This window comes from Lepidochelys olivacea (assembly GCF_965140295.1).
Source record: "Lepidochelys olivacea isolate rLepOli2 genome assembly, chromosome: 19".
NCBI classification, from domain to species: domain Eukaryota; kingdom Metazoa; phylum Chordata; order Testudines; family Cheloniidae; genus Lepidochelys; species Lepidochelys olivacea.
In genome coordinates this window covers 3,784,551-3,797,131 of record NC_140429.1, presented here as the reverse complement: position 1 = coordinate 3,797,131, position 12,581 = coordinate 3,784,551, and the positions used below count along the sequence as shown (strand labels likewise).

At 51.7% G+C, this 12,581-nt stretch overlaps 1 protein-coding gene across 1 annotated transcript; it reads right to left on the bottom strand.

Annotated features, from left to right (window-relative positions):
* Positions 1-2,758: 2,758 nt before the first annotated feature.
* Positions 2,759-11,933, bottom strand: LOC311533225 (uncharacterized protein). The gene is made up of 5 exons (XM_084652465.1): positions 11,883-11,933; positions 8,293-8,490; positions 5,295-5,345; positions 4,186-4,347; positions 2,759-3,090 (listed from the first exon to the last, which is right to left on the bottom strand). Exons 2-5 carry the CDS (start codon positions 8,480-8,482, stop codon positions 3,005-3,007), a joined length of 489 nt encoding a protein of 162 aa, XP_084508591.1. The 5' UTR covers positions 8,483-8,490; positions 11,883-11,933; the 3' UTR covers positions 2,759-3,004.
* Positions 11,934-12,581: the final 648 nt, after the last annotated feature.

The following is a 12,581-nucleotide window of genomic DNA, read 5'->3' as shown; positions in this document are numbered from 1 at the left end:
ATGCCAGGGTCCGCTCGCTCCCTTTTAAACACAGGATTAGGGAGGATTCGCTTGTGAGCAGCCAAAGTGTGCTCAACCCCCCCTCCCTGCCCCCAACCCTAGCCCCTGCGATTCAGAGCCAGATGGCACCTGCTTTTAGGTACGCCGATCATTTCCTCCCCCTCCCCCCGCTTTCCTTACACTTCAGCCCTGCAGGGAGAGTCTAACGCAGTGGCTCTCAAACTTTTTTTACTGGTGACCCTTTTCACATCGCAAGCCTCTGAGTGCGACCCCCCTTATGAATTAAAAACACTTGTTTATGTATTTAACACCATTATAAATGCTGGAGACAAAGTGGAGTTTGGGGTGGAGGCTGACAGCTCGTGACCCCCCCATGCAATAACCTCGCAATCCCCTGAGGGGTCCAGACCCCCAATTTGAGAACCCCTGGTCTAATGCTTGTCCAGCCCGTGTGCAGCATGGTGGCTTGTTTTGGTGGGGAGGGGGGTTTGAGGTTTTTTGAAATATGAACACACCTACTGACTAGGGCTGGCCAGAAAACATTTCCACTTCATAACTAGCATAAGACCCTTCCTGAGCATGTGTGTGTTCCCGAACAACCCTGGGGTCAGGGCGCTCACCTGTTTGTCTGCTCGGAATGAGGCACGGCAGGACCTGGAAGCCAGGACTCCCACAGCCCAGGGGAGGTGTCAAACCAGCGGGCTATCGGCAATCCCAAGAGCGTTCTCTTTGGCAGAGCAGAAGTTCCCCCCTGAACTGAGTAACCTGCCCAGCAGGAGGTTTGTTTTTGACCAACCGGCATTTTTCAATTGGAAACCATTTTGTTGAAAGTTTCCGGTCCTGCTCTACTGCTCATGGGTCTGCCTGCCTGACAAACGTTATCCAAAGGAGGCCCAGAGCAAACCCCATTCCGGTTCTGCCTCTTTATTTATTTTTGCTGCTTCCTGATGGATAACCAAGGGCCTGAAACCCTTTTCAAAAGATTATTCTATGTTGGTGTGACTCCTCCCCGGCCTCACGGGGAGAGGTTTGATGAGATTTCCTTCGTTGGTTTGCAAGTTGACTGGAGATCCTCAAGAGAAATGCAGCAGAATTAAAACAGAAACTTTCCCGAGTTTCCCTGAATAGTTGTGTTCCCCACCCCCCTTCCCCTGACAGGAAAAGGGGCTCTTTGTAAAAAGGCAGGTTAGTGGCTTGGCAGCTCTGGATTGGAAGCTGTCCTCACATAGCAGGCCCTCTGCCCACAGGGCTGGGCTGGAGGGAGAGGGAAGCTCAGTCTGAGGTCCAGTCAGCCCTTTGTTTCTCTGCTGCAACTACCCCCAAAGGGTAGGGATAGGAGCAAGTTAAACGAGGTTGCGGGATGCAGGGAATTGTCCACTGGGATCTACACTGAAACCAAAACTCACTGTATATTGGGCACTAAAGCCAGCCAAAGGCAAGGCACTAGCATTGAGAGGCTGAGCCAGGCGCTTCTTCCTCGGGAGTTACAGCACAGACAGCTGCTTTACTCGCAGCAACGTGCCAGTGTAGACAGGGCCCCACCAGCGTAACAGCATTCGCTCCTCACCGGCTTTGGATGGGATGCCTTGGGCATCCTCACCAGCAGCTGCTGCCGCGGGCGGCATTCTGCCCTCAGTGGCACTGGGCAGCCGTCTGTCTTCAGCGGGTTTCCTATAGGCAACTGTTTGGAGCTCAGTAAGCAAGCCTGTGGATGATGCACAAGGTGGAAATGGAATCTAGCTCCTTCTCCCATTGCTGCATGGGGCTGTCGGACAAGTGGGAATGAAGCCAAAACGAAGCAAGCGGCGGTGGCTGGTCATTGACACCACTTCCCCGTGTGCAAGGATCCACTTCCACGTCGTTCAGCACTGAACTCATTGTAACTATACCATTTCTTTTGCCAAGTTGGGCAGCTGCAGGAGGGAACCCACAGTTTGTGCTTCCGAGGAAGGGTTCTCTCGTCAGCCAAGATAAACGCAGCTGGCAAGGGCTGCTTACATCGCAGAACTAACTTCTGCCTTCGAATCAGATCTCTTCTCCACGGGGCTAGTGCGTCTCTTCTCTCATGCCAATGCCCAAGAAGCTAGAGGCTTCTGGCTCAGCCAGTTAGGGTGCCCAGACAGCAAGTGTGAAAAATCAGGACGGGGTTGTGGGGTAATAGGTGCCTATATCAGACAAAGCCTCAAATATCGGGACTGTCCCTATAAAATCAGGACATCTACAGCCAGTCCAACAGGGGCTGGGAGCAGGTTTCAGGCACTCAGATTGATTTGATCTTCGCAGGCTACTGACAAGAACAGTGTTATCAGCATTTCAGAAGGAGGGTTAAATAGCTGACTCAATTGCAGCCAGAGAGTAAAATTGATAGCAAGTCCTAAACCCAGGAGGGCGACTGAAGGCCTGGCTGAGAGCGAGGCATAGGGCTAGCTAGAGATTGCGTTGTCACTTAGCCTGGGCAGGTGGGATTGGCAGCATCCACACTCAGGAGCAGACAATGCGTCTGGTGTGAGATTTCTCTATTCAGCCTATTGTGTCTTCTCAAAAACCCCACAGGGGACAGGCATATGTGTGCTTCAGGGAAAAGATACAGGGAGGATCAGCTGATACAGCAACCTGCCACCCAGGCAGGATTGGACACAGAATTCACTCCATAAGCATCTCGCTTGGAGAGGCTTTCACAACCTCTGATGCTCCCAAGGGTTTTGACTCTCCCCACATCAATTTCAAACCAACAAGTCTGTCCATTTAAAACCAGCTTTATTGTTTTCACACCCCCCTCCCGCACCATAATCAGAGCAGCTCAACAACGGTCAAAGAGAAGGCAGAACAAGTGACACCTTTGCAGTAGCTTTTCCCAGGCAACAACAAAGTAACTGCCACACCCCACATGCTGTTCTGGCCCAGCTTTGCAGTTTAAGGGTTTCCAGGACTGGTCAGTGTCTACTTCTGAGGTGGGATTGGGGGTGCAGGGCTTGCACGGCTTTCATTCATTTCATTCATTGGCTCAGAACCAGGAGCCAACAGCTGCACCTACAGATCCGAGTGCAGTGCCCAGCCCAACTTTAGCACCTACTGAGAGTCCTACAGCGCCTGCAAAGAATCAGAGGAACAGCTAGTCAGTATCACTACATTGCACTAGTCCGTTGACTCTCTTAGAGGAGTGACGTCTGCTCTTAGTAGTGTAAATCCAGAGAGACTCCAGAGATCAGTGGAGTCACTCTGGACTTGCACGAGCATAACTGAGAATAGAATCTAGCCCAGAGCCACTAGCTAACCCCTGCCGCTGGCCTCTGCGGATAAGGGATAGACTGCCAGTGAAATCTGAGAATTAACCCTTAATGCTTTCTGCACTGACATAATGGACTCTGCTATTTTAAGGCTGCTGGCTGCAGTCTTCTTTCTTACCAAGAGCTGCAAGACACTTGTGGGTTGAACACCTGTTGATCTGTGCACCTCTGCCTTGGCTCACTTGCATCATCCATTATTGGATGAGTCCCTGATCAGAGGTACGGTGAACCCAGTACTGTATTTATTCCTAACCTGCCAGGGTTTTAGCTCTCATCTCTCCCCCTCACAACTCCTTCCTAGAGGAAATAAATCCTTTGAGCGTCTAAACCCAAACATGTGGGTTAGTTCTTGTTCCTGCAGTGAGCTGAGCATGCACCCCAGTGCAATAGCTCATGTAATGTTGGGACACGTACAGCATCCTTGCCTCAATTTCTGATGGCTTAAGCTGTGGATTCAAGGAAGCACCTCCCTCCCATCCCACCCCCATGGTAATCGGGACCTCCACCTTTAGATGCAAATGCTGGAAGGCACAGAGCACCAGGGACTGGCCTGACAGTTTAACCGAAGTTAAAAAGCTATACTTGGTAAGATACTGAATACACAACATGATTAATGCTACTTATTTCGATGAGGTCAGGCCCAAGCTAGCCAGACCACCACCATCACCAGCATACTGTTGAATGTTTGCAGCGCTGCCCCTGCAGGTCACGTTTGCAAGGTCAGTTAGCAACACATTTGGTCAAACAATATAGAGACATTGCTCTTCCTTCTAAAGGAAAATCAGAGCTTGTCTGGAAGTGGCAGGATCACTTTTCCATGGTGAGTTCTTCGCAAGGCAGGAGAGCACTGGACATGTGTCTGAATGAGGCATCACCTCCTGATGCCCCGTAGGCTTACCAGCTGATTGCAGGGCTGCCACAAGACTCCCAGCAGCCACTCCTCCTCCATTGGCTATGGCCGCTGCTGACATCATATTGGCAGCAAGGGACCCAGCTGCAATGCCTGCTCCAGTAAAGCCTGCTGCCCAGATTGCTACTGGGGCCCCAATGACCGCAACTCCTGCATTAGAGACACTGCAGTGTTAAGCACAGCATCGGCTGTTAGGCCAGGTCTATGCTACATACGCTTACAATCAGTGTAACTACATCCCCTAGGGGTGTGAAAAATTCACACCCTGAGCAACGTAGTTCTACTGACCTAGCCCCCCAGTGTAGACAGCCAGGGCCGCATTAGACTTGCTAGGGCCCCAGGCAGAAGCGAAGGAGCTGAAGCCCGAGTTCTGCCATGTGGGGATGAAGTTACCCGATCACGTAACTTAGCTTTGCGGGGGCCCCTGTGGCGTGGGGCCCCAGGCAACTGCCCTGCTTGCTGCCCCCTAACGCCAGCTCTGCAGACAGCACTATGTCAAGAGGGGAGCGTCTCCCATCGACACAGCTCCTGCCTCTGGCAGAGGCGGATGAACTACGGCGATGGGAGCAGCTCTCCCGTCGGTGTAGTAGCACCTTCACGAAAGTGCTACAGCAGCACCGGTGTACGTGTCGACAAGCCCTTCGACTGGCTCCAGCCAGAAGAACGTCCGTGAACCAGCTCCCACCCACAGCTCCCACAGAGCTGCATGCCTTGACCTAGACTGCCAGGAAGGGCTACAGGGAGAGTCATCCCAGGCAAGGCAGATCATTGGAACAACCAGGGCTAGGACACCCCATGCCTGGAGGGCCGTCCAGTTCTGCAAAATAGGCTCAGCCCCCCATGGGCACACACATGAGTTCAAATGCAGATTTCTGCTCCCCAGGCCAGTGACCCCATTCTTCCTCTGGAGCCGCTGCCGACTCACTGGGACACAGTCAAGCAGCCAATGAGGTGTCCCTGCTCCCTACAGGCCAGCATGTTCACTCATCTGGAGTCTCTTTGCCACCACTCAGCATGACACCTGCACTGTCTGCAGGGGGAGAAGCTGTGCCACAAAAAACTCTGGATGAATTAAGTGCTTTGAATTAGCCCCTTACCTATTCCGACAGTTGCCCCGATTGCTGCTTTCATGGCTTTGCTGCTGGACTCTAGGGAAGGAGAAGATTGGCATCACTACAATGAGATCAGCAAATTTTAAACACATAGACATGGAGGAGGAAGCCAGCTCCTGGTGCAGACACCTCCATGGTCCAGGCTTGTTTCTAAATCGCTGTCTAAATTTGCTGGATTTTGCTCTGCTGCAATGATCAGTAAGTACTTCCACACAAAGGAGGCACTTGCCAACAGGACACATTTACCCAGCAGATCCACTTTCTGAAGGGTTCCTTTGTCCTCTTCGTTCAGGAAGGTCTCTGACCAGCCCAGAGGAGGAGACTGGAGCAGCAGGAGTGAGAAGATTGTACTGCACTGGCATTCCAGAAATGGTGGTCCAGGTAAGAGCAGCAGAGAGAAGAGGCAGAGCGTTTCAGATGCTACAGAAAATACATTACCAGTAGCACTGGATACTAACCCACACTGAGCACACGCTTCATGAACTTCACTCGGAGCGGAGGCCCTCTGTCCTTACACATGTAAAGCAGATTTGCCTCAGTATTGTTTGCCCTGAGGGGTGAAGTAATCATCCACTTAGACCAGCTTAGAATGTTTTTATTTCCAGCTGTCCCAACAAATTTGGGGGGCGGGATAGCTCAGTGGTTTGAGCATTGGCCTGCTAAACCCAGGGTTGTGAGTTCAAGCCTTGAGGGGGCCATTTAGGGATCTGGGTCAAAAATTGGGGATTGGTCCTGCTTTGAGTAGGGGGTTGGACTAGATGACCTCCTGAGGTCCCTTCCAACCCTGATAGTCTATGATTCTATGACATTCACCCCACCACTGGTTTCTGCTGTGGAAGTGTGTCTACTCTACAGAGCTGCCTTGATTGACCCTATCTCAGCAAACTTCTCCTGATTCAGGCTAACATGCGACAGCATGACCTTGCCATAAGTCAACAAGTGTGTGCTGCTGCGGTGGGCTGTGACTCCCTGTGTCCGCACTAACACTGCATCCGGTTGTGTTACACTAAGGCTTCTGGGAACGTGTCCCAGGGTTCACAGCATCACTACAAACTGCACCACTCTCCCTAGGCATCATGGGAGAACTCTGCTCCCTGCCAGGGCGGATCTGAGACTGCAAAGATCTAAAACCTGGAAACTCCCACAGTCCACCTCGTTCCAGGAAGCCAGCAGGTGTGGTGGCATGGAGCCCGCACACAGCAGTGACACACTGTTGCTAGTAGCCGTTTCTATAGAGCTACTGATGTCTTGGCAAGAGAAGCAGGTACAGCAGAAAGCAGCAGTAAGTGTCCCAGCAGCAGCCTTGCCCAGAGAATGGCAAGGTGTGATGTTGACAGGAGAATGTGTCAGCCACATGCAGAGCTTTAGGAGACAACTAAGAAGATAAAGGGGAATGTTTTAGACTGAGTGGTTTCAAGAATCTGAATCTTTACAGGCTACTTTCTACTAGACCTCCAGACCCTGGCAACAAGAGGTGACCTATACTCTCAAATGTTTGCTTTGTATGATGGAGACAATAGTGATTTATAGGTGCTGGGGCAAACGGCTCTGTTTTGGTGCATCTTGTGAACAAACCAGCATAAGAAAGCTCATTAATTGAATACATGCAAAAGCCAATTCCACCCCCCATAAAATGTGAGGTCTTCCCAGAGAGGGATGTTTCAAAACCCTTTCTAGTGAGGATTAGCAGCCGGATTGTCATCATCAGTACGCAACAGCACTTGAAACATGCCAGGTAGTTCAGCATGACCAGATGAAAGGGAAGGAGCAGTTTAAATGTTAGTGGTGGTTACTCACTGACAGCAGCCATACGAATGCTCTTGCTGAATTCTGCAAGTCAAGCTCTAGACAGGCACTGGTGAACTAAATGCAGCTGGCAGACGTTTCAGCCCAAGATTATTTATTTTACAAAATTTTTTAAAAAGCAGCAGATTTGGCATTGCTAAAATGCTGTGCAGATTTGTGTGGCTTTCACAGAATTGTGTGTGTCAAAATTTCAAGAGTCAAAGGTGTTTTGACTTTTTAGTTCCACACAATTTTGTTTGGACATTTCCTTCAAAATTTATTGTTTAAAAATATAAAGAAAACTCAATCAGAACAAAGTGTCCCGTTCACCCCCAAAACAAAAATTTTGCAAATGTTAAATTCACTGATATTTTAAAAACCTCACACTACCTGGATTTTGGCTCAAATCCTTCCCCAAAGCAAAAAAAAAAAAGTTTTTGAATTGCCAGGATACTGAGAAACCCACATGGCTTTCAACACCAAGTGGCATGGAGCATGTAACAGAAACTAGGTGTTTTAATCAGATACAGGTAGTGAAATTGCACATCAGAATAAGTTCTCTCTTTCCCTCCCCTGCACTGGGCTTGAATGCGCAGGGTACCGCTGTTGTGACATTAACACATATGCCTTCCTCATAGCAGAGAGGGGATGTCATAGGTGCAGGAAAAAGGTGTTGTGCACCAGGGAGGTGTTGCCTCATTCCTGACCTTTGGGCATGCTCCCTTCTGCTGCCTGCGTGGCTAACCTTGGATGCCCACAGTGACATGTGGATACATGATGGGTGCCTGGTTTATGAGCAGAGATTAAATAACTAGCTGTGCACTTTTGAACATGCAAAAATCCTGCACTGCTTTGCTTAGTGTGCTATAAAGAGACAACCCAACTGTGTCTTGCTTATGAGGGGGGCTCATTTCACAACAAGGTACTGTGGTTGAACCGGAGCTCCTTTGCCCTCTGCAGTCTGACTGTTAATGGTTTCTCACCGCACCCCACCCTAACCTACTTCAAATCCATCTGGGGACATGCATGGTCTAGGGGGAGAGGGTGAAAGCTGGAAGTTACTGCCCACCAGGGAAGCTGTATCAGTCCTTAGTCATTATTGCCACCTCACTGTTCATAGTGTCGCCCCCCACCCCCACCCCATAACAAGTAATGCCAGTGTACATCACCCATAGGCATGGTCAGCAAGTGGATTTACTGGATTCTGATTCCGGTTTCTCCTCTGTGTCCGTCTCACCCGGTTCCTCTTGGTCCGGCGCCTGGTCAAACAGCTCCTCTGGCTCCTGGGAAGGATCTCCAGCCGGAGGTGACCTCATCTCAGGCCAAGGCAGGGCCAAAGCAGCAGGTGCTAGTTCAGAACATGGTGATTCACCCGCCTTGGCCTCCATCTCTGGATCTGAAATCAGAACTGGCAGCTGAGGGTCGAGGACCTACATGGCCAGCATGACATGGCTGTGAACGTCAGGGCAGGGTCACTGCGTGCAAAAGGGGAGTCAGTGGAAGCCAGTGGGGAGATTCCAGCGGGATTGTGGGAAGGCATGGGAGGACTGCTTTGCATCAATGGTTCAGTTGTGGTGATAACCTTTGGCAACACTCCTGCTCTGCTGGGCCCACGGGCGTCCTGGCCGCCTACAAACTACAGTAATTCCTCGCTTGATGTTGTAGATACCTTCCTGAGAAATGCTACTTTTAGGGAAACAATGTTAAGCGAATCCAATTTCCCCATAAGAATTCATGTAAATAGCAGGGGTTAGGTTCCAGGGAAAATTTTTTCACCAGACAAAAGACATTATATATACACACACACACTGTATATGTTTTAAACAAACAATTGAACACTGTACACAGCAACGATGATTGTGAAGCTCGGTTGAGGTGGTGGAGTCAGAGGGTGGAAGAGGGTGGGATATTTCCCAGGGAATGCCTTCCTGCTAAATGATGAACTAGCATTCAGCTGGGCCCTCAAGGGTTAACACACTGTTGTTACTGTAGCCTCACACTCTACAAGGCAGCACAAATGGAGGGAGGAGACACAACGGACGCATGGCCGTGGCTGCAAACATTCCCTGCGGAAACTGAACGTGATGATGAACCCAGGCTATCCCACTGGAGCGCACCACTCCCTCCACTTTCCAAAGTGACAAGGGGTGCATGTGTGTGTGAGACAGAGACACACACACCGCGTGTGTGTATGTGAGAGAGATGCACATTGCCCCTTTAAGTACGCTGACCCCACTCTAAGTACACTGCCTTTTTAAGTAGATCAGCAAGTTGAGACAGCAGCTGCTGCCAGCAAGCTCCCTCCCTCCTGAGCCCTGTTGTGTCCCCTCTGCTCTGTAGAGATGGAGTCCAGGGGGAGAGGGCACCCTGACATCGGCACCCCTCTTTCCCCCCACTCCCTGCACAGCAAGCAGGAGGATCCAAGGCAGAGGGCAGGAGCAGCAGATGGCAGTGGGCGGAGGGACAGATGAACTGCCGGTAATTGGTAGCCTGCTGGGCGGCTGCCCTCCAGGGAACTTAGGGGAGCGGGGAGCTGAGAGGGGGGCTGCTGGCCCACCCTGGTTCCGAGACCCCCCATCCCAGCCAGCTCGCTCCAGGGGGCTGCTCTTCCTGCAAGCAGTGGGCAAAGCCGGTGGCCGCCAAACAACGTTCTACGGGAGCATTGCGCAACGTTAAACGAGCATGTTCCCGAATGGATCGGCGAGGTAACAACGTTCACCGGGACGCGGTTAAGTGAGGAGTTACCGTACAAACATTCTACAGCTTGCCTCGGAGGCCAGGGGTGGAAGTAGAAATAGGGACTTACCGGTACGGGGCTGAGTTGGGGCTGGCTCTGGCCCCCGGAAGGGGCGGGGATGGGGCGGATCAGAGCCAAGGTAAGTGCCCTTCCCCGTCCCCGCCGGGGTAGCAGCCGGCAGCCACTACCGCCCTGGGCCCTTTAAACCGCTGCCGGAGCCCCGGGCTGCCACTGCGACCCCAGGGCTCTGGGGGCTATTTAAAGGGCCTTGGGCTCCAGCCACTGCTGGGAGCCCCAGGCCCTTTAAGTGGCCACCTGGGGAAGCCGGGCCGCCCCAGTACGGCGCAATGGCTCTTGCTGGTACCCCGTACCGGGGCGCACTGGCTTACTTGCACCTCTGTGTGAGGGTCACAATTCGTGGTGCGCGTTCCCCTTAGCGAAAGGGACGTGGAGACAGTTACGACCCATGGCTGAGGGGGGGTCCTGGATCCACACCAGCTTTCTCAGCCCTGAGCAGGAGGAGACTGACACGCAGCCAGGCCAACTTCTGAGTCCCCCGCTCTCACCTGGGGCCCGAGGGGCAGGGGCAGGGTGTGGGAGAGACGAGGAAAGCCGAGGCTAAGGACTGGCACTCTCAGGATCCAGCTCCGTCAGTTCCCACGGAGCGAGGGCGTGATTTCCGGGGCGCACATGCACGCCAGAGCTATTCTCTCAACAGGGCATCAGCACGGCTACGCTGCCCGCTCGGGCTGCAGGTTGCTAGGGCAGCTCACCTGCACCCCACACCTCCGCCCGCGCGACTCCCTCCCCCAGCTCATTGTCACCATAGTCCTGCCACAAGAGCCATCCGGTTGCAAGGAACCAGGGCTCCATTGGAAGGGGGCTCTGATCACGCCCCCCAGCCCCGCTCCTTTCTGCTCTTTTCTCTCCCCACTAAGCGTAGAAAAACATGCCAGGAGCAACCGACGCCTTACGGTTTGACGCCTCAGCGGGACGGCCCAAGAGGAAGGAATGGGCCCCGCTCCCATCCACGGGCGCAAGCAGCTCCGCCTCTGTAGCAGCAGATCTGGGAACAAGCCGCGTTGCTCGTGAGATCGCAACTGCGCAACCATGGCGGCACTTGGCCCCCTCCCAGCCCTGGGCTCCTGACGCAGCTGGCCTTGGGCCAGGCAGGAACAAGGAGCTTTACGGTGGCTGCAGAATCTTTTCTCTTCTTTTTCTTTTTTTAATTGCATCGGTTTGACTTCTGCTGCCATTGCGGCCACGGGGAGCTCTCAGCCCCTTCGTGGAGTGACTCCATGTAGGCTTCCTAAGATGAAAAGCTGTGGGTAGATGGCTAGAGACAGGACACCTGCTTCTGGCCCTTTAAAGGGACAGCACGAAGCCATGCCTTTAAGATGAAATTTGCTACCTGCCTGCAGTGCAATCCACATGGAGTAGAAATAACCCTAGACAACCCAGTTACCTCAGGGCAAGTGAAACCCGGACAGCCAGTCCACGCCAAACGCCAGAGGTGGACGGGTGGGTGTAGGAGACAGACGTGGTAACAGCACAAGGATCCGCCAGAGATGTCAGGTTTGGCCTCAAGGGTAGACACCTGAGTCTGCTGCAAAACCCAAGCCCACTGGAGAAGTCTGCACAGACCCTACAGCCTTGTGACTGCATTAGCTCCTGCTTCCCAGCCCATCACGGGGGAGAACGCACAGAGGAAGTGGCCCAGCCAGTGCAAGGCAGAACTGGATTCGAACAGCTGTCTCAGGTTTAATAATTAAAGGCAGCATTAGTAGCTTGGGATAAGGAAATCTGCCTGCTTAAAATAAGGGTTAAGAGGTTCCCTTTCACACAAGACAAAAAAAAAACCTCGTACAGATACAGACATAAATTTGTTAGTCTCTAAAGTGCCACAAGTCCTCCTGTTCTTTTTACAAGACAGTTAGTTCTCCTTCCATTTCTGTTTAAAATAGTCTCCCTTCCAAACAGACCTGCTCGGAAGATTCCCCAGCCCCAGACAGAATTAGCTAGGCCACTTGATCATTGCAAATTTCACTTACTCACAGAGCAGCCGGGCAGTAAAGAGAAAACACTCCAGCTATAGACAGGGAGCCCAGCACCCAGCTCCAGGGAGTCGGCTTTTATGTGGTTGTCTATGGATAGAGGAATACGCAACCCATCCCAAAGGCAAAGTAACTCATTAGGGAACCCTGCCCGTTTAACCTCTCCCATACTTTGCACAGAATTAGCAGGACTTATTTATCATTAATGTCCTTAGCACATAAACCCTCCCATACCCACTTCAAACTTCTCCCCCCTGTGACCAGATGGTATAGTCCATATATTTTCTGATCGGGTGTTTAATTCCAAGGCTGGGCACTAGAAAGTGAGTGATTGAGGCGGTAGCTGTCTGCCCCATAAACATGGTGCAAAGGTGGCCTGCAAAGCGAAAAGGACCACGGTGCTTTGTTTTAGTTCTTTATGGTGGATAAAAAGGGCTAAGAGGATTACAAATTCTGCATGGGTTTTTTTAACGTTAGAAATTAAGGTCTTGTTTAGCCTACGTGCAACTGGAGAATGAGTGAAATGGTGACAGTGCAAGAGGGCAACCGTTTAGCAATCAAGAGAGGAAAAGATTTTGAGTCAGAGTGCTTAAGACTTTGTTTGACGTTAATGCTTTATTTAACTCTATTGCCCATCTTTAAAGATCAGCACCCCCACCTCTTCAGTTAAATGTAGGCTCCAACCCAAGGTCCATC